Source organism: Echeneis naucrates, chromosome 16 (assembly GCF_900963305.1).
Source record: "Echeneis naucrates chromosome 16, fEcheNa1.1, whole genome shotgun sequence".
Classification (NCBI taxonomy): Eukaryota; Metazoa; Chordata; class Actinopteri; order Carangiformes; family Echeneidae; genus Echeneis; species Echeneis naucrates.
The window spans coordinates 23420409-23442865 of record NC_042526.1 but is presented as its reverse complement, the minus strand read 5'-3'; the positions used below and the strand labels follow the sequence as shown (position 1 = coordinate 23442865).

Here is a 22457-nt window from a genome sequence, read left to right as displayed (position 1 = left end):
TGCAACAGCCTCATTGCTTGTGTTTACAGTAGAACTGTTATGGAAATATAATCTAGATGTATAGATTTCTTTGTTGTTTTTCTCACACTGGATTTCAGAGGGAAGGGTCTGGACTGTGTCTGGTGAAGGGTTTAAACACTAACATTCATACATGGCCTGTACATACTTACATAAACTGTCTGAAAACATTACTTCCACATTCTGAGAGACAGTGCGAGAAGACAGGAAACCCTATAATCCAGGTCCACAGGGTCAAGAGGTGAGGTACACACCGCAGGCCACATTCCCAGGCCGGCAAATCACCCTGTACCTACTGCCATGGGACGCCCCATGTTACCATAGCAACCTAAATGTCAGGGGACTGCAGAGGGGCAAGAAAACTAATGTTGTTCAGCCACACAACAGATCAGGTGTATTAGACACACACACTTGAAAAATCATACCACACTTGATGGCAGACTTAAAGTGCTGGAACTGCCTCTTTATGGACAAAAGTCAGACACAGTGACTTTACACAGAACCCCAAAGTTAACAGATGAAACGTTTCTCTGTGACCCGACCGCTGAATGCCAGGTGGATGTGGGCGTCACTGGATACTGGTCCCCTTACTCCAACTATACTGTCAAACAAAAAAATCAAAAATAAAGAGTGTCAGCTAGCATTGGCTCCAGCCATCCCCTGACCCTGATAGATAGGCAGTACAAATAATGAGAGGAAATGAGAATACACAGAGTTGCTACAATGCATTAATCTCTGTCTTCAAATTACAAGTTAGTGGCACACCGTCCGGGTTTAGATTTACAGACACATGCAGTCTGCTGAATTGTTAATGAGGCCAATTTAATGCTATAGCTGGAATTTTTTATGTTATTTTAAAAAGTCAATGTAATGTCAACAGTCTGTGTGCAAAGATGATGTATTAGACACGGAAGTGACACTTCTTTGTCTTGGATATGAATCTTTCCATAAGCAACTACAGAGAACATTAACTAAGAGAACTAACTACTGTTATCTGGCTCATTTAGTGTCAGCTTTATGACTTAAAAGCCAAACATTATTTTTTCAACGCAGTAGTTTACCTTTAAACAACTATATGAAAGAACAGGCATGTTATTAAGTAACCTTGAGGTGGCTCTGTTTGAGAATACATAAAACAGCAGCGGAGGTAATGCTGACATAAATCGTGAAGAATGTCATCTTTAGAAAGCTGGCTTGGTTCCCTTACCCTCCCTCTCTTGAAACCGATTCAAGAAGACACCATAGGGAGAGCACATTTATTTATAGACTGTGACTTGGACACCAAAGAGCATTCCCATCCAGGAACACTGTGTCTCTTCATGCTGAATGGTCACGTGCACACTCAGATCAGTGACAATTTTTTGTTTCATTTAGAGATCATATGTGTCCGAGATGAAATTGATGATGTTCAAATTAGGACCTACAGCTTCTGCCAAGTTGATGCCAAAACATGTCTCTTAATGGAGTGATTTGATTCCCAGCATTTGAGGTTGAAATATTTGTGTCAGGTGAAGGAAGATGCTAAAGCAGTTCACTATGACATGAGTTTGACAATCCTTAACAATTAACCTTGTTTGCAGGTTCAAGTTGCTCTCTGCATTCTGATTCTTGTGTTCACATGTAGCTGCAGTTCAAGGACTAGCACATATATGGCCTTCTTACGGTTTTATCCTTTTAAACACATCCAGAAATCATGGCATGCACATCCCGAATCAGCTTGTGAAATGTTACCATGCTGGTGATGCATCATGATCAGATGTAATGTTCTCGAGATGCGATTAATATGCTAAAACTCACACAGGAAAGATTACGCTTCACAGGGCAGACGGAGGATATCAAACAGTGGGAGAGAAGTGCTATGACCAGCTGAGGTCATGTTTTCCATGATTTCAAAATCAAGATCAAATTCTATGGCTTTTAACCAAAGAGGGTAAAGGTTTTTCAGACAATGGCTCGTTACACCGTATATTAGAAACAATGTTATATCCAGTTAAATACCAAGTGACCAACCCCACCATCCACTGGATCTGGCTGCTAAATTAAAGGCAGTAAATATTAATACCAGCTAAAAGAAAAAACTTAAATATTATGTGGTCTCTGCTTTCAATTTTGCTACAAAAACTGCTGCAAAATTGCATATAATTTAAGAGTGCAGCCTTAGAGAGACTTATCTCTTCTCACTTCGACATTGCATAAGATCTTTGATCCATTGAGAAGACAGAGGAGAGGGTCTTTCCAATGTTTGTAGGCATGGCCTGTGTTGGACTGTGGTTGGAAGCTGGAGAATCTGGAGGAAACCCACAGAGACACAGTGCTTTTAGCCTTAGGTTTTACCAGCGTTGCCCTAAAAATCCCACCTAATGTACAAAATCAGATATAATGCAGATTCCATAAAAGCGGATACTGTGGCTCAACAGCACTTTTAAAATGGCTTCAGTTTAAAGATTTTAATGAAAAAGGACAAAGGGCTACAAACCAAACTCTGCAGGCAGCTGCAATGTGACATGAGTGAAGAAACGATTTGACCAAACTGGATAAAAGAAAGTGGAAAAGTTGTCAGGAGACAGGGAAGGAGAGTTAGATTGAAAATGAAGAATCTAGAAGGTAAACGGAGGGAGAAGGGGGGAGAAGGGGGAGAGGGGTGAGGGGTAAGTTAAGAGGGTGGACAAGAACTGAGAGGGTGAAGGAATCGGTCAGCTTGTTCCCAGACCAGCTTCCCAGCAAATCACAGCATGACTCTACATGGCTATATTAAAGGCACACACGCTCACAACCACATTTCCACATTCATTCACACACACACACACACATACAAGCATAAAACAAAACAGACATATATCCTCCGTTGTTGATACACATACAGATAAAAACACAAAATATGTCAATAAAACAGTTATGAGCTTCACTCCTTGTTTCTTAACAGTTGTTATATAACAGCATCTACTGCTCAGATGTTCCTGAAGCTCTAAAACTCTTCTGAACATTCTGCTGCTGAGCTTGTTAAAACTCTGTTTATCTTTGCATTGAACTCTACCCAGAAAGCACTAAAATGTATTATTGTTTGAAGTTGCTACACGTTGGAACCTCTGTGGAAATTCTTTTCTAGAATTGGCGGCTCCCATTTAAGTACAATGAAAAACTGTTAAAGGTGATGTTGTTTCTGCTCTTCTTCGCAGTGTTTTCATTTCCTTTTCTCTGTGACAGTTAAGTCTAGTTCACAACTCCAAAATGTTGCACTTGTCATGAATCGGCACAATGGATCCAGAAAAGTCATAATGCTGATTCTGATTGTGCACAAGTTTCTAAAGTTATGCTAGAAACTAAATGGTCAAAGCAATTCAGACATTACTTTTTGAAATATATCACTCCAGCTCAAAATGGTGAATTGACCAACATTGCATCACTCAGTGATGTCAGCACAGGTAGTATCTGACAGGACACATGAGCACATGCATTTCAAAGACCAGCAAACAGCATGGAAAGAATAGTCTAAAATCTTTATTATTCATTATATCATATAAAAGATATCGCAGAGACCCACACCTCAATGGATTCCCTTATTTAGCTAAGCAAATAAACAACATTGTAAAGATACATTAAAGATCTCGGCAGGCAGTTTTTATGGGTCTTAGATGAAGCAAAAAGCTAAATGTTTTTGTCACTGGTAAAAATGACCAATTCATATATGACACCTGAAACAGAGATTGCTTACCAAAGATTGTTAATTAATAAGATCATATAACATTGTTGCCTCAGTATCTAATACAGTCTATGTGGTTATATATTGTATTCCCAGCTGGATTACAGCTTCATTGTCTGTTATTGTGAGGCTACAGATGCTGGTGGCCAGATTAAACAGCCTGGATGGGAACACTGCTGGACCTGGGCCTAATTGGGTGTGATCCATACAGTGGCTCGAGTGGCTAAAGAGAGAGCTAAAAGGAGCCAGTAGCAACCACAGCCCTGATGCACTCCCATAAAACAGGTGACAGGATCTGATCGCAGAGGAACGGCAGGCAGCTGGTTGGTTAGCCGTGGCATGTGTTATTTGCCAGGTTCCTTTCCAGGCAGGCTTTAAAAATATAACAACAATAACAAGACCGAGCTGGGAAAGTACTGTTGTTACAAGAAGACAGCGGCTAATTTTTAATATGCAGTGGGGAATTAAGTTGGCCAGAATCATTATTTTGGATAATTAAAGCAGACTCGATTTGAGTGAGCATTTTGCATTAAGACATTCTGTAACCTTTCTAAATTAAACTTAGAATCTAAACCAATAGCTCAAAATTCTATTCTGGGAATGTCTTTGGCTCACTTTGGGGAACAGAAAAATAGGTTTTTTGGAAACTGCCCATAACAATTGATGAATAGACAGAGCGCTTGACGTCACTATGTGACTGAGGGATCCTGCAAAATTGACCTTTCATATCACAAACTGTATTTGTTTTTCATTATTGTAAGTACATTGATTAGTGCAGCTTTAAAGATGTCTGTTATAAAAAAGTTGCCTTGTTCAATAGGAAGCTGCCAGTCCCAGTCATTGGCAAACAAAAGGAATTGATGGTTACTATGATTAAGCATTCATTTCTCTTATTTGAGAATTGCTGGAAATATATTTAAGATCATTTAAAAACGTAGCTCAATAAAATACGACAATTTATTTATGTATTTATTTATTTTACTTTTAGAAATGGGAAAGTTGCATATTTGAACTTAACAGGTATCAGAAGAACCTCCAGTCAGTGAGCAGCTGCAAGATTTGCTCCAGGGCATTTCCAAAACAAAAACCCACCATGTTGTTCACTTAAACACGAGGGGCTGTCAAAGCCAAATCAAATGTTCTGCTCACATTCACGCTCACACCTGTAATGTGAACTCGTACGTAATGTTCTTGTCCAGAACAAATTGTCCCGATTTGTACCTCTGGAGGACCAACATCAGTAAGTGGGTACAGGTTGGCATGTTGCACCTCTCACCTGCACCGCATCAACTAAAGGCCAAGGACCTATTACTGAAACAGCTGCATCCACTGTGGGTGCTCACTGGAGAAACAGTGTCTGCTAAACCTGTTTCAGTTCCAAATCCTCTGATTACTCTGTCATGTGTAACCATGAATGGTGGAGTGTCAGGGGTAGAGAGTAACAATATGATTCTTACTGACTTTCAAACATCAGCACACTGAGAAACAGCACTGGGCTATGTGTTAAATGAGCTGAAAGACCCAAAGCACAATCAAATATGTTGTAATGGTTACAGTGACTGCTGTGCTAATGGAAAAGTACGTAGAAAATCCAGTCAAGTACACGTTGCAGTGAGTTTTACAATGTTTTGTCAGCATTGGGGGCTGTTAAGATTGAGCAGCTCAAAAAAATTCAAAGACCACAGTTTTTTGGGAGTAAGTCCTAACAGTACACACCTTTAATATGTCACTTTAATATCCAACTTAACTCAGCTTGATCCAGTCCATAGTCTTCATTGGAACAAGAATGGTTTACAGTGTCAGCCAGTGTGTAGTGACTGAGACAAATATTGTTCATCCTCTTTGCTCACCACTCAATCATATGTCCTATTCTGTCTCTTTGTGCTGCATGAGACAACTCTATCATATCATGTTTTACTAAAGAGGGTACTTGTAAGTTGTCACTGCTGCCGAACAGTTTATTGTCAGGAGCTGGTGATGGTGATTGTTGCCTGTTAAGAGCTTTAGCCATTGCTATGATTGTGAAAACTAAAACTTTATGTAACAGTTTTAAGCTACAGCTTCAGAGGAGACTGGAGGCTACATTGAGCCGCTACTGTTAAGTGATAAGATGGGCTAGGGTTAGCTGGTTAGCGTGCTAACTACAGTTGAATGTGTTCTATGATACTGAGTAAGTCAACATTACTCAGATAGCATTGCTATTCATTGCTGTAGACAAAGCATGGTCAGTAAAGGAAAGGAATGTGATGCTGAACTGAAAAAAAAAAAAAAAAATCCTCCAGACTTAAGAAACTTTAAAAATAGCTGTTAATGCTAATGTTAGTTTAACAGCAATAAGACACAAATAGCTCCATTAAGGTGACTATGGCACAGCAAAGTCAAAGATATTTTGTTGGTCATCCAAGAAACTTGACGCTGTTACGTGATTATATTATCACGTAGAAATCTTCAGTTTTTAATCTTTTGATTTGATCTGTCTCTCTTGGTGTCTTGGCTGTTGACATGTACACAGCCCAAACTGCAAGACTAGGTGTTCTTATTATTTCATCTGAGGAATAGTGCTGAGAAACTGTCACATGAAGCTTCAGTATCGAAACAGCCTTGTTACCCAGCGGCTGGTAATGAGCACTTGAGTCAGGCCTTTTCATTTACCAAAGGATCCTTTTGCTGTAATTGGAGCAATCCACACCACACAAACAACTATAAATAAACTACATAGAGAGCGACTGGTATGACTGGACTTACACCAGCAAGTTGATGCTACATGGGGAGTGACCTAATGCCTATAAATACTAACATATTATATAACGGCAGGGATCACCCATAGGAGTGAGCAATGTGTCTTAACACTTAATTGAATATATTTGATCCCATTTCTATTGTATATGATCTGAAAAGTGAAGCTGGAAAAACACAGCGTCTCCATACTGAGCCCATATAGTTAAGCGTCATCACTGCAGTATAATACTTTCACATACACCAGCTACATGAATGGAACTTTAACATCATGCATGGGTCATATAAGAGGAAAGAGACAGAATGCAGTTAAATTCAAATTTGAGAATTTGAGAGTGGAAGGGAGTACCCTGCTGTTGCCCAGAGTGAGCTGGGATCGCAGCACCCCCCGGAAACGGAAAAAAAGCGGTAGAAGATGGATGGACGCAAAGAAGGTTTTGCCATCAAATAAAAATACATACGTTGTCATTTTGCCTGTATAATATATATATATATATGTGTGGAATTTTACTGCGAGTTATTGTCTGTGATTTATGAATAAAGAGACAACATGATCACAAGAAAAAAATAGGACATATACTCATTGTAGGAAATAGCTCTATATACCAACCTCTTGATTTTGAAATAAAATTGAGAATAAAAATGAGATTCAGCTTTGTTAAAACTAGATAAATAATTCTGAATAGTAAACACTGGCAGACACAAAACTTTTTAAACTGACTACATACTTTTTCTATGGTACTAGTGCACATACCTTTTTTTTTTATTACTTATCTATATTACTTGTTTATATTGTCTATTCTGTACATGTTATTTATTTTCCAATTCTGTTTCTTTTTTACTGATGCCCTCTTTTGCTGCTGTAATACTGTAAATTTCCCCACTGTGGGACATAGGCTTAGGGTTAGGGTTAGTTATGTGTAATTGACAGACTGAAATAAAGTTGGATGTAGCTTCTGTGATGTTTAATGCATGCTAATTTGTTGCAAGCATGTCAGTTATAAATAAAAATTCATGCCCTTTACAGCTGGCATGTAGGAGAAAATTAGCTATACACACTTTCATACCAGGCTGTAAACATGACTACTACCGTTGTTACATTTTATTTAGAGTCCTTTGGGACTGACTCAATTTTGAATATGACCACAAATGGTAATTGGAATAGTTGCAGTTTGTGGATCTTGCATGTTGGCTTCATGTTACAGCCTCAGAAGTGGTGTGCTTGGTTAATTACCAGTTAACAATCAATTAAGAACATTTATAACCAAAGTCATCATATTGCAAAAATATGCTGCCAAACTGGGGTTTATAAACAATAATGATAGGAGAATAAAGTTTGACTGAAAATCCTCAAATCTGTGAAATGAGAGTCAGCACTTAAACTTTACCGTTTCAGTTTAAATCATGTCTCTTGAGTTAAATGGCCAGAAATGCATAATAGCCCTTAAAATGTTCCGACTTTACTGCAGCACATGATTTTAATAAAACCACAACATGAAATGCTTTTGGTATAAACACAGGAATGATTATATAATCTCTTGGCTGTCGGGATCCTTAAGTGAACTCGTTCCTGTATTTGTATGTAAACGATTTACTCAGACTTCAGTATGTTATCATGACAGATTCCCTTGTCATAACTTGCGATTGCATTTGAAATGGTCTAAATCAAAGTGTGGTGATATATACCAATCGAATGTTGGTATTAACTGACAAAAATCTCTTTTTTAAATAACAGGACATAGTATTTAAGCAGTGCAAACACTTTTTTAATTTCAGAACAAAAAACAAATAAATCCAGAACTCATGCATTTCTTTAGTGTTACAAAATGAACAGAATGTCTTAACATGTGAGCTTTAAATAGTTTCCTTCCCCCCTTGAGATATGTTGTTCTTTTTTCTTAGATGTAATATTGCGATAACAGCCAAAGCTATTTTATTAATTTTACTATTAGCTCCTAAAAGTCCCATGAAAAACCACATCCCGTTTATGTGAATTTGTTTCTGTTTGGAGTCTGTTAGAGTCTTGTTAGTCACATATCCACAGCCTTCATTTAGGTTGGGCTGTTAGATCTCAATTGTGATTTTAAGAGAAGTTAAATTAACATCACACATTCTGGGCCTGCAAACTAAAAAAGAAACAAATCAAAAGCTTTCTCCATATCATCTTTTACCACATTAAGCTTTCATGAAAATAAGTAATTTAATGTCTCTCTAAGAGGCTCTCAAAAAGCTGGAAGTCCTTTGAAGAGCTGGTGAAGTCTTTTTCAAAGAGACCATTATTAACAAATTCTAGCCCTGATGAAGCTGGAATTGGCCTGAGCGGCCACTACACCTTCTCTTTTTCATAGTAGCCAGGCTCTTCACAGAAAGGCAGGAATTCCTTTAGATCTTATGGCATTTAAGCAGCAGTCTCATCTACAGTGACTTGCTGCATAGTGAGGATTTGGGACACTTTCTTTCACAATGACCCTTTTCATGATGTTAATATTGGTGTACGTGGCTCTCTAGCCACTGGACTAGACTAAATGTCAGAAATATGGTGAAAAAACACCCTCAAAATATAACAACAAAAAAAAAAAAAAATCAACTTAAGTGAATCTACAGATCCAACCAACCTTTTAAAGTCCTCTGACTCCATCGATGCTAACTAAACATTTCATCAAATGTATGCACTGAATGCATAAATAAAGTCAAACTGATATTCAGAGCTGACGTTTGATCAATCCTGAAAGACTCATTATCACCCATTGTCCTTCTCTGAAAACACTGATACCTGATAATCACTACTGGTCACAATTTAAGTGTTATATTGGTTCACTTATGAATCCAGACAGAGCTGCAAATCTCAAAGGGGTTTCAGTTATAGTGTGGTCTCTAACTCAGCGATGTGTTTGTATGACTGGTCTGAAACAGTTTGTCAGCTTAATGAATGAGATGGCGACGTTTACCATCAGGCCTTGTTCACACTCCAGCCATCAGATCTGGCACTGGCAGGATCAGTGTTTCAAATGCCAACACAGTGTTTCCTTAAGCTCAAGTACCTGACTCAGGGGGAAGTTTACTGTTGCTTAGCAGTGAAGCGAAGCTTGGTCCCTGGCCTGTGGTTCTCTGGCTCTGGGTAGATAGTCCTAAATGTCAAGTTGATGCGAGGGCCTCGGTCATGGTACTCTTTAGCCACTTGATGCTGGCAGAAACAGAGAAACAGACACAGTTAATTTTGTTCAAATAAATTGATTTTATGTAGGGCAGCATAGTGGCATAGTAGTTAGTGCTGATGCCCCAAAGCAAGCAGGTCAGAGGTTCAGTTGCAGTGTCTCCCTGTGCTTGTCTGGGTTTCCTCCCACTGTCCAAAGACATGTATGTTTGGGTTAACTGGTGACTCTAAATTGTCTGTAAGTCTGAGTGTGAGTGTGAGTGGTTGTTTGTGGTTGTCTCTGTGTGTTGGCCATGTGATGGACTGGTGACCTGTCCAAGGTGACCCTGCCCACACCCAGTGAGAGCTGGGATTGGCTCCAGAAGCCCCTGCGACCCGGAAACGGATAAGCAATAGAAGATGAATGAATGAATGATTTTATATAGTTATTCTTATCAAACTAAAGGGAAAATGGCTCATTATCCTGCTTGTTCATCATTGTCTGCAAGTCTGAATAACTAGTTATGGGCACAGATGATGTTATTGGGTTCTGGATAAAGTGAAACATCTTGAATGTCATAATTATTAATTAACTGGCACCTACATCGAGTTTTGTACCTTCTCAGTTGTGAGGATCCTTCATACATAACAATATACTGAATACCATGGATTAGGGATTGTTGATCACACAATCACACACTGGAAGTAATCTTGTTTCTGACAATGCCATCAAGACCAAATTCTTCAGTCATTAAGGTGGACGTGTGCAAGTGCAGCAAATACCATCAAGTAAAAATAACTCAAGCCTTAAATTTTCGATAAATATCAATTTATAGATATCAAAATGAGACACAAAAAGATCACTGGAGCAAAAAAGGTTTCTTATACATGATAGTCCCAGTACCTTTGATGGAACTACAGAATCAGCTCAGAAAAACAAAAAACGGGACTCCAAACAAAGGAAGAAACAAAGAGCCGTGTTGTTACTGAGTTTCCAAAACACAACATTGTTTTTGTTTTGCAGTTGACCTCTATGCTCCATTCGAGGGTCAGACTGAAAATGGATCATCAAAGAAACACTATTTCTCACACTGACATTTGGACTAAAAGTCAAAAGTCCCTAGCAAAAGTCCCCCCCCCCCCTTTTTGGTGCTGAACTCATTTATATCTGGACCATCTATATAACTATAGTCCATTATATACACACCTCCGCTGTCACCTTCACCTCCACAGCGGTAAGAGAAGAGGCAGGCTGGAACAGGCAGAAATAACCCCTTATCCCTTTTCAAACAAGCAAAGCACTTCAGTGAGATTGACAGCTTTAGTTAAACATTTAGCACTCACTTCCAAACCCCTGAGCCTGAGCCTAGAGGGGTTTGTTAGGCAGACTTTGACTGTACTGACAGAGATAGAATTAATGGCAGCGTGATCTTCTTTCTCTGGCAACATGTTTAACGGAGAGCTGAAACCTTTGTTAAGATACTCAGGGAGGCATCGCCATAAAACACCTGCGACCTTCTCCTACTTTTATTCTATGCTCAAACCTCTTTCATCGTCTCTGTGATTCACTCTTTGTTGTTCCCTCTGTGCCTTTTGATTTTCCCTTACCTCTTTCAATATTCAATCATTTTTTGTGTGATCAAACCAAAAATGTAAAGCAAACTTCATATGTTTATGGGCAGGTTAACATATTACTGGGTGCGTATTCACCAAGCACTTTATTAGGCTTATTTGTCCATTTGCTTACATATACACACTTCTTCATGCATTTACTTAGCCAATCGTGTGTCAGCAGTGTAATGGATAAAATTAACAGCTTCAGCTTATCACAAGATCAGAATTTAAAGTAATCCAGATAACCACTCTTTACAACTGTGGCGATCAGAAAAACATTTCAGGAGGAACGCATTGAAAACAGAGGCGGATGAGAAACAACCTTAAAAGGCCCTGTCGAGTCCCACTTCTGAAAGCATTGAAACAAATGGGTGCAATGGTGTGGAGCATGTTTTGGCACCTTTTCAAAAACAATAAATCATTGTTTGAATGTCGCAGCCTATCAGTGTTGTTGCTGTTTATGTGAAACCATTAATTAAGTTTCTCCCAGCGTTTCCTTCACAGTGTATCACAAAACATAAAAGTCATGTGAAACTGGTTGATGAGCGTGATGGTGAGTTCTTTCTCAAGCTAGCTATAAATTTTATTTGAAAGTGAAGCCAATGCTAAAGAGCCTTACATCTGCATGCAAAAAAGGAGACTGGCAACATGAAAATGCAGCTGACAAACCTGTAGAAGTGTTAATTATGATGCAGTCGTGTGAACAAGATGGAGAGTCTCACAAAGTATTCACATTCTTTTCCGATCTGTGTCACATTAGTATGGTGTTTCTAATAAAGAGTTCAGTGAGTGCATAATAAAGTTATATCTATGCTTGCCTGTACCTACAGTCAATTTGGTCTTTTTGATCCCTCTGCACTTCATGAAAAGCCAATTTGGAGTCTTAATTTTGTACTTTCACCAAGTTTCACTCTTATAAAGAGGGAAAAGTATCACAAATCCATGGTTAGTGGTTGACTTACGATTGCTAAGCTGAGGTATCTTAAACTGTGATAACTGATAAATTCATTTAAGAAAACTCACGATCCTTAGGCATCATCCACAGAATGTGTTTACGTTTAAGTTTTATCTTTGCACTGAATTCCTGTAAAGTACATTTACCTCAATACAATATATACTATATACTATTACTTTCACAGTTGCTCCCTCCACATATTTAACAAATTACATGGTAAATTACAAAGCATAATTACAAAGTATTAGATAGCATATAGTATAAAACTTATGGAGTTTTGGTAGTTGCAGGAAAATATTGCATGTTCATTCTTATAGCTCCTGATGTGCAAATGAAAATTGTGAGTGTGGCATACAGGAGCTTCTTACTTTTAAAAAAGTTTTTTTTTTTTGTCTGGTTTTGGTTGAGTGCTCAGAGATGCCTTGCAAAGCTGATTTTTTAGTATACATAGCTAAATATAGTAAAACTAAATCGTATGACCTATTTCAGACAGAAGCAATGTGTTTACCTATTGTTACAAAGTCTAAAAACATTTTGTTATCATGAAAATCAGTCAATAATAATATAACATAATCTCATTGTGGAGTGTGACCCAGCTCTTTTTAACAGAAATCAGCTGTACACTCTCACTATCTACTGCGCAAACAATGACTCTTCATTTGTTTCATCCATTCATATAAACCATGTCCCTGTCCCTGATTGTAAAACAAATAGCTCTTATAATTTTGGAGCAGTCACTGCATTCATCCTCACTACATGTTGGTCAGGGGAGGAATCCAAGTCCTTTGAACACAGGTCTACACTCTCACGTGCCCCCAGTCAGGATAAACACACACACAGGCGCGGTCAGCCTTCACTTTACCTCACCTTGCTGAGGTGGAGGAGGTTTCGTGTTCATTTACTGTAAATATCTGAGGTTATTTTGTCACTAACTATGTCAGAATAACTGTCACACTTGTCTACAGTAAGAGGAAAGCCACATGAACTGTGGACTTTTAATGCATACATTTTACATTCAAATGCTGTTGTTGTACACATATGTTTATTAAAGCAGAAGAAACTTTGAGAAATTTGCAGAAGAGGTAATGGCAACATAAAATACAAGAAGCAAAACGCATAGAACGACTGTGTCAAACGACTCTGATAACAGCAATCAAGAGCTTAGTTCCAAAGACGTTTTAAATCTAATCTCTATTTCTGAAGTCTAATGGCAACTGACTCTTACGTCTGATGGGCGGAGCCTACCTGCCAATCATCCTGTGTGGCTCCTTCCATGAGCAAAAGTGTCCCATGGCTCAGAGGAACCCGAATCCGCTCCACGTAAGTGTAGTCACCATTCTCCTCCTAACCCATAAAGAGACATGGTGCACAAAGTATGATCATCAAATGAAATGTGAAGGCACATTCTGTTACCTGCAAATGACTAGTACAAAAATCAACACATCTCATCCATATCATGGCAAACAAAGCCTGCATTCTAAGAGTTGTATATTTTAAGATGTGAAAAAACAACAGACAACTATGAAACATGGGCCACTTAAAACTCTTGAGTCTAAACATACTCCTCACTCAGTCCAGTTTTCCTAACTCACCTTCGCTGGCCTTCTGTTCTAACCCTCCTCTATGTATGAAGATTTGCATAGGAGTGATGTTTTATTACCTAGCGTATGTTTGAAACAAATGAGATCCTCTGACTGTGAATCAAAGATGATGACCCAACTGACTCAAGAGGAACAGCAAATCAAATACTTTGAGTACACTTTAAAGGGGCATTTGTAAGTTTTCTCTGCCTAAAAGCACAGCCATCATTGTTTTTAAATACAACCTTTGTAATTTTTCTGTTGCCATCTTTTTTGAAACCAGATTTGAGACCATATTTGAAGGAGATTGTGGAGGTAGCCAGATGTTGTACGGTTTGACAATCACATAGCTGCCTCGGCCTAAAGCATATTCTGCTTTATGGTCTAGTTTCCTCTCACTAGGACTATTGTTTAAAAAAGCTAACACGTTCTATTGTACAAGACTTGAAACTGGAGAATGCGACTATAAACTGAAGTTTACTGAGGTAACAAATCAAGAGAGGAGTAGGGACATTTTCCCGTAAACTTCAATAGAATCTGACTTCTTTCAACATCCAGTGGAGTCATGCCCCTGATTGTCATTAGCTAGAATGCAGGTTTCAGACTCTTCAACATTGGCTTTACTTTTATGTTCACAATTGGAAAATGATGAGACAGACTGGAGTTAGCTGGCTGGCATGCTAACATCAGTAAAAGACAAGATGTAAAAAGTTGGTGTTGCTTTCAACCTTTGGAAACAGACTCCTTGTTAGTAAAGGAATGAAGTGTGATATTGAATTCCCAACATTGCTTCTAGAATGGTCAGTAAACAGGCACTGTTGTTAACATTGGCTGTGGCAATAACAAAACTTACAAAAAAGTTTCTTGTATGAACACTGGGTGCCTGTTCAAGCAAAGAATGAGGATCATGAAACAAGTCTGCTGTCAGAATTCAAAAGCTTCATATGTTCAAAAAGTAACTTCTTAATGTACCAATAGTCTAATAGTATAGTATATATGTCTAATGTACCAATAGACATATATACCTGCTCAGGCTGAAATGTTGCACTGTCACTATTTTTGCCTACCTCCAACAAAATGATGTCCATTCAGCAAATGTATTTTGGTCCATGTCTACAAATAAATATATTGACATGTGATGTTGTTGTTCTTGTTTTAATTGTATTTTTGCATGTGCTATACAGCCTCAATGCTTGGGGATATGTGGTCTTTTACATATTTGAAAATACTGGAAGGATGCCACTTTTATAGAATTGGCTTCTTTATTTTATAATAAAGGTTAATGTCTACATCTGCATCAACAAATGTAAACAGTAGAATTGAATCACATCAAATCGTTAACATTCTTACACTGTATCGAATTGTATGGAATTGTTCTGTCTTAAAAATAAAAAAAAAAAAATATATATATATATGGGGATGGTCTATCATCACCTTACCGGGGGCGGCTGCTTGCGCAGGCTGAACACTCTGGTGTCCCCCAGACTGAGGGAAGCAATAGTTGGTTTGGGACCCAAGGAAGCTTCATCATCACTGTGCCAGCCAATGCTGTCATAGCCATCCCGATACAAGTTACACAGCAGGGAGTTGAATCTGCATCCACTTGCCTGCTCCACAGCCTCACGAAGTGTTAACAGCAATGGATGCCACTATAGAGGCAAAACAATAAAGAGTTGTATGGAACAGAAAACAACAACCAGATCAAAAATGTAAATCCGATAAAAGTACATGAGACAGGAAGAGACAACAAATCCAAATTAGTCAAAATTCTCAGTGGATTAAAATAAAATAAGGAGAAAGTAATAAATAAAGCCTCTATCTAGCCATCTACAAAAATAATTTGAATGTAAAAAAACAAAACAAAAATAGAACACATGTATTTAACCTGTGTGTTGGCAGCCATGGTGGAGCGAGCATATGTATAAGGCAACTCTCCATACCAGCATGTCAGCCTGGGCTCCTCATATGCCTCACCTGTACCAACACAGAAAAGAACTTTACTTTAGGTAAAACTAATAAGACCATGATAAGAACATTTTGTAGCCTCTATGCCTAACAGCTTCTCTTTCACAGATAAAAACCACATTTCCAAACCAAACATCTCTTCACACAATTGCTAATACAATATTTGAGTTCCAGTCCAGATTATTGAAACCTATATGGAATCAAATGACCACCAGGGAAAACACCTGTGGTTTTAAAAGGTAGTTAGATTGTATTGAAATCTATGTGAAAATGCCCCACATCATTTATTACCTCAGTAAACATTTTCCTATCCTTCCTAAGGCCTCAGGCTCTAATTTCAACACCTTTTCAATATAAGATGTTGTTGATTTTTCAATGACGGCCCCATGTAGAGGAAAAGACTGACAAACTGCAAAGTGTTTTCTCTAAAATTGAAGAACAAGGCCCTACGATAAAGTGGCTCTTTGTGTCCACCACAAAATGATCATCTACTGCAGTATCAGAGACTTCATGCCTGCGGGATCCTGAACCTGTGGGGTTCAAATGCTGTGCTGTTAACTTCCTCCTTCATGGAGAACTGAGGCTATGGATAGAGTTCTTGGTACAATAAAAGCACACTTTTCAAAAGAGGATGCATGGAGATTGAATCCATAGTTACCTCTTTCCTGCAGAATCATATCTATAAGTGAGGCACAAGCTTTTGGTTCTTGATATTTTCCTTTGAGTGGTAACATACGTGTTAAAAAAAAAAAAAAATCACTTCCTTTGTCACTAGAATCCACTTCTGACAGGCGGAAAGGGAAACGTTTAAATCTAACTTCTCTTCTCTCTGATATTGGTTTTTGTCTACATTTCTTGTGCTGGAAACAACCAGCTCTTTCCAAGAACCAATTATCAAGCATTAGGATATTTGGCCAGCCCTCTGGTATGAGAACATGGTGAAACTGAAACAAACAGCTTAAGAGCCATCATTTTTTATGGTACTGAATTACTCACGGCTACTTGAGATAATATTTAAAAATAAATGTAGTCATTTATCAACTCACGATTGCCTTACTTTTTCCATAAAAAGATGGTATCAGGGGAAAAGATTAACAAAATCTTTAGATACTCACAGCCCAGATTTGAGGCCTGAGCACTGAGTCAAACCAGTTTCAAAACAAGGCAGGAAAGGTGAGAGAGGGCAGAAGCAGTGACCACTAATGGGTTAACATCTGTTTTCCACTACTTCCTCTCTAACCCAAACACATGGATGTTGTTGACAAAGACTGAGGAGTAATGGATAGAACATTACACAACTTGTCTGTGTAGCTGGCATTTAGAAATCACCCCGTCTTTGTCACACTAGACAGACAGAGATGGATGAGAGCCAGCTGAGAGAAAGGCTGAGATCAACACTGTTACTGTTGATCCTCTGTGCCTCTGCTGAAACAGAGGAGGCTGACTCCCTTGTATGGTTCCCAAACTCGTGCTTTAAAGCAGACATCAAGAAAATTAGAAAGATGTTGGCATTCTAGTAACTCGGAAGAGTCTCACCAAGCCTGGAAAGAAAACTTAAAAGGGCTCTTTGCAGTGCTAGAAGTTCATATTACTCAGCACTGATAGAAGAAAACAAGAACAACCCCAGGTTTCTCTTCAGCACTGTAGCCAGGCTGACAGAGAGCCATAGCTCAGCTGAACTAGTGATCCCCTCAGCTCTCAGCAGTGATGATTTTATGGACTTTTTACATATAAAACTCCCAATCAGAGAAAGAATCCATCAGCTCTCACCTACATTAGACAATAATCTTCTACTGAATACAACAACTCCTGAATCAACTGCAGCATCTATTGTACATCTGGAACCATTCTCTCCTCTGAATCTCTCAGAGCTAGCTTCTAAAGTCTGATTATCCAGATCATCGACCTGTCTATTAGACCCAGTACCAACTAGCCTCATTAAAGAGATTTTTTATTTAATCGAGCCGTTCATTTCATATCTGATTAATATAATTTTATCTTTGGGTTATGTACCTCAGACTCTTAAGACCGCAGTCATCAAACCCCAGCTTAAAAAGGAGAATCTTGATCCAATTGTTTTGGCAAACTATAGACCCATATCGAACCTTCCATTTATTTCTAAAGTCATTGAGAAAGCTGTAGCAAAACAACTACACGACCACCTGGATGGGAACGGTTTGTTTGAACAGTTTCAATCAGGATTTAGAGCCCATCATAGCACAGAAACAGTGCTGGTTAAAGTCTCCAATGACATTCTAATGGCCTCAGACAATGGATCAGCCTCTATACTTCTCCTTCTAGATCTTAGTGCTGCATTGGACACCATAGATCATAATATTTTACTACAGAGACTGGAACATGAAATTGGAATTAAAGGAACTGCACTAAAGTGGTTCAAATCCTACTTATCAGATAGACATCAGTTTGTTCATGTTAACAACAGCTCCTCTTCATGTACTGTAGTCAGTCATGGAGTCCCACAGGGTTCAGTACTTGGACCAATCCTCTTCACTCTTTATTTGCTTCCTCTAGGCAACATTATGAGGAAACACAGCATTAACTTCCGCTGTTATGCAGATGACACTCAGCTGTACCTATCAAGCCAAATGAAGTCAGACAGATGGTCAAACTGCAGACATGTCTTGAAGACATAAAAGTCTGGATGACTGGAAATTTTTTACTACTTATATCTGAAGTTATTGTACTAGAACCTAAGCACTTCAGAGAAACACTCTCTATTCATCTAATCAGTCTGGATGGCATTAAGTGTGGCTTCCAGCTCCACTGTAAGAAACCTTGGAGTAGCCTTTGACCAGGACATGTCCTTTGTCCCTCACATAAAACAAGTCAGTAAGGCAGCTTTGTTCCACCTGAGAAACATTAGGAAAATCTGAAACATCCTTTCTCAGGATGATGCAGAAAAACTAGTCCATGCATTTGTAACTTCTAGGCTGGACTACTGTAACTCATTACTATCTGGATGTCCAAACAAATCTCTAAAAGGCCTTCAGTTGATTCAGAACACTGCTGCATGAATATTAACAGGAACTAGGAAAAGAGATCATACCTCTCCTGTGTTAGCGGCTCTTCATTGGCTGCCAGTAAAATATAGAGTAGAATTTAAAATCCTTCTTTTAACATATAAAGCTCTTAATGGCCAAGCTCCATCATATCTCAGAGAGCTCATAGTTGCTTACTGTCCTAGCAGGCCACTTCGCTCTCTAGATGGAGGTTTACTTGTGTTTCCTTGAGTCTCCAAGAATAAATCTGGAGGCAGATCATTCAGTTATCAGGCTCCTCTTCTATGGAACCAACTTCCAGTATCGGTTCGGGGGGGCGGACTCTTTAGAAATTTTCAAGATTTCTGTAGAAAAGATCTTCTGATTTTCTGTATGACAGAGCTTATAGTTAAAGAGTTAAAATCCATCTACTCTTTAGCTATGCTGTTATAGGCCTAGGCTGCTGTGGGAAGGACTGAGCATCTTTCTCCCTCTCTCTTTCTCTCTCTCTCTCCCACTCTCAACCCAACCGGTCGAGGCAGATGGCCGCCCCCCCCCTCGAGCCTGGTTCTGCCGAGGTTTCTGCCTCTTAAAGGAAGTTTTTCCTGCTCATCAGGGGATCTGTTGGGTCTCTTTAAATAATTTTATAAAGAGTTTGGTCTAGACCTGCTCTGTATGTGAAGTGCCTTGATGTAACTTTGTTATGATTTGGCGCTAGACAAATAAATCTGATTGGATTTGCTGAATATAGTGTGTCTCTGCACAATGTGTAAGCTATTCTTTTAACAGCTTACCCAGTTACAGGGAGAGAGAGGCTGCAGTTCTTTGATTTTGGTTACTTTGGGTTCATCTTCTCAAGATGAAGATATACTAACTTGAAATAAAAAGACCAAACCTGAATCGCCAGGGATAAGCAGTATAGCTAATGGAATGGAATTGAGTATTTTTATGCAAATTCAGATGCTCACTGAAAACCCTTTTCACACTCCATCTTACAATCACAGGTTCACATTTCACCCCTCTCATGCTGCTTATTCTTAAGCCTCTGGTACATACCCTGTCTGTAGTTGGTCTTCTGGGACCAGGGGAGCTCTGCAAAGAGCTTACTGAACATCCAGTCTGCCTCCTCTTGGGGGAGAAACCCAGGCAGCAGCCGCAGTCTAGACAGAGACAAACCAACACACAAATACTTTTAACAGCAGCATGGATACATACGGCAGTTTAAGTAGTATAATTACTGTTTTACAGTATCCTCTAATGCAGGACACCGTGCCAGGTTAATTGTTTAGGGTGCCAATCATAAATTCCTGGTTCAAGTCTGGACATGGATGTTTCTTGTCATCTCCCTACAACCATCAACTATCTGAAAAAATCATCAAATTCCCTAAGAAAAATAGAGAAGGATACTCAATAATACCTGAGCAGGAAGGGTATGTTTCATTTGATCAACCAGTGACAATGAACATGACCTTCTATTATGACAACATGCTGTTTTTTATCCCTGAGTATAGCAGGTTTGCATATAGGACTGAATTGTGTTGGATGTTAGTAAAGTCAGTTTCTCTACTGTAAAGACAAAACAGCAATGTTATGAGAAACTAAATAATCAATAGCTCTTTTTTTTCTTATCTTCACTTTATTCCAAAGCATTTCTGTCATACAGGAGAAACCTACGGCTGAAGTCACAGAATCAGACAAAATGATTGTATGATCTGAGTGGCATATTCTTGTCTTGATAAAAGAATAATTTCAACTATTAAAAAATAAAACTATATACTGGCTGTCATTTTAAACACCAGTTTGCTGTATATTTTCAGTCTGAAAAACTTGGCTGTAGGGTAGAATGCTTAAAATGCAGTTTAAGCTATTTAAAATATTGCTCATTGGATCACTGCCATCTAGTGGAATTTAAACTCCATCACAAATGCATCATCAGCTATTAAAAAAAAAAATCCGACTAATTCTTCCCATTTTTTTCCATAATTACTTCCCACTTTGTAAAAGACATTCCTCACCTGGACACTCCTGATGGACAACAGCTGATCTCATGATCCCCAGCATTTCTATGGAGAGCAACAATAATGCGTTGTCATCCAATATATCAGGTCATAAAAAACAGAAACTAATTTAAAAAAATGATTTTACATGAAAAGAAACCCAGTTGAACGCCAGTGAAGACAGAAATGCAACTTACTCTATAACCTTCTCTGGTGGAACCTCTCTAATGAGCTGTTATGAAGAAGAAAAAGAATGAGCAATAAATGCTGTGAAAGAGCTGTTTCCCAAAGATTCAACCCACTAACCGTTTACCTTGGTGGGTTGTATGAACTCAAATGTCTTAGGAGTCTTCTGAGGCCCACATCCCCATGAACCAGGGGCTGAGTTGGCATTTTTGGGTTGGTTATTTGGAACTTCTGCTGTTTTAAATGACAGAAACAAAAAGCTGTATTGTATGTATCAGAGAGGCAAATGGAACTGAACTCTTTTTGCCTTGGTTTATGATTTGTTTCAGGCATATATAATCATTGTAGAAATGAAGCTCTTTTAGGAATCACTTACTAGCAATACAACAGTTCACACACACACACACACACACACACACACACACAACCTGATGGTCTTGTGTTTTTTGGCAGTTGTTTGGCCCAGGAGCCCTGGACTCTGGCACGCTGACGTTTATCAGACATCACATCACATTTGCTGGCTCTAAAAGACAAAGTAAGTTGTCATCAAATGTGCCTTTACAAACCCACACAGCACTGGGGATTCTAACTCACAAACTCTAACCTGCCTTGTGTTTAATATATTTGCTGCTTCAACTTGCGTGGCAGTAACACTGTGTGTGTGTCAGAGATGAACAATAAACCTGTAACCTGCCTGTAAGCTGTATTTTTCTCTCCTTAACATTACCCAGCAGATGGTGGCAGCGGAGTGTGACGTCACCCGTCCATTTTTTACGTCATGTCTGACGTGACAAGCAAACTAACACTCACTCACCGTTTCAAATATTCAGTTACAAAGTTATTAGCAAACTAGGTTAACGCTACATAGCTGATGCTAAGCTAAACATGTTTGCTAACCGTCCATATGCGCTCATGTGACTTAAAGTAAGTTACCGATCCGGGTGAGTTTTCAGGTGCCTGATAAAATTTGAAGGAGTCGATCCAGCAGCCTTGGTTTGTGTAGCTTCTTTTGTTGATGCCATCTTCTTTTTAGTTTTTATGACCAAACGTGATTACAAAGCTAACGTGACAGCAGCAGCTACAGGTGTGCCGGTCGCCATAGTTACCGTCAGTTACCCGATGCCTAACACGGTCAGTACCGACATTCAGCTCGTCGGACGTTTCAAAATACACGTGCTAAGTGTACATGTGTCTGTTTTATAGTGGTTATCATCCATGTTGCAGTCATTGTCCTTCGATCTTCTTTTCATGTTTGGCACCGATCTGCCCCCAAACCTCTAAATGTAAAGGAGGATTTTAAATGCCTAAAATGAGCCATTTTACAGCATCTTATTGTCTCGATTTTCACACTCTCCATACATTTCATCTCAGGAAATTTGAGCTGGAAAAACCGGACTGAACAAACCATTAGATGGGAGCTAAATGTAGCTGGACTGATTTAAGGTTACGGAGTTTCACTGGTGGTCTGACAAACCTCAACAGCACAGCTCACAGAGAAGAGGAAACTTTAGACGGCATGAGACGCCTGCTGCTTCTCGGCCATAGCGCTGGTGCTCCACAAAAATATATCCTAC

The 22457-nt window shown here is 38.9% G+C and overlaps 1 protein-coding gene across 5 annotated transcripts; it reads right to left on the bottom strand.

Annotated features, from left to right (window-relative positions):
• Nucleotides 1–524: 524 nt before the first annotated feature.
• On the bottom strand, nucleotides 525–22440 carry alkbh3 (alkB homolog 3, alpha-ketoglutarate dependent dioxygenase). 5 transcript variants are annotated; one of them, XM_029523198.1, is made up of 11 exons: nucleotides 21817–22347; nucleotides 21312–21406; nucleotides 21011–21117; nucleotides 20895–20929; nucleotides 20716–20763; nucleotides 19757–19860; nucleotides 15622–15710; nucleotides 15176–15385; nucleotides 13402–13500; nucleotides 9496–9638; nucleotides 525–619 (listed from the first exon to the last, which is right to left on the bottom strand). In XM_029523198.1, the coding sequence occupies exons 1-10, from the start codon at nucleotides 21903–21905 to the stop codon at nucleotides 9513–9515; spliced, it is 1002 nt and encodes a 333-aa protein (XP_029379058.1). In that variant the 5' UTR covers nucleotides 21906–22347; the 3' UTR covers nucleotides 525–619; nucleotides 9496–9512. The 5 variants fall into 5 exon arrangements, with proteins under 5 accessions (XP_029379058.1, XP_029379060.1, XP_029379062.1 ...); XM_029523200.1 differs by lacking the exons at nucleotides 525–619; nucleotides 21817–22347 and adding an exon at nucleotides 22358–22440 and having other exon boundaries at nucleotides 8213–9638; XM_029523202.1 differs by lacking the exons at nucleotides 525–619; nucleotides 21817–22347 and adding an exon at nucleotides 22358–22440 and having other exon boundaries at nucleotides 8213–9638; nucleotides 21011–21114.
• Nucleotides 22441–22457: the final 17 nt, after the last annotated feature.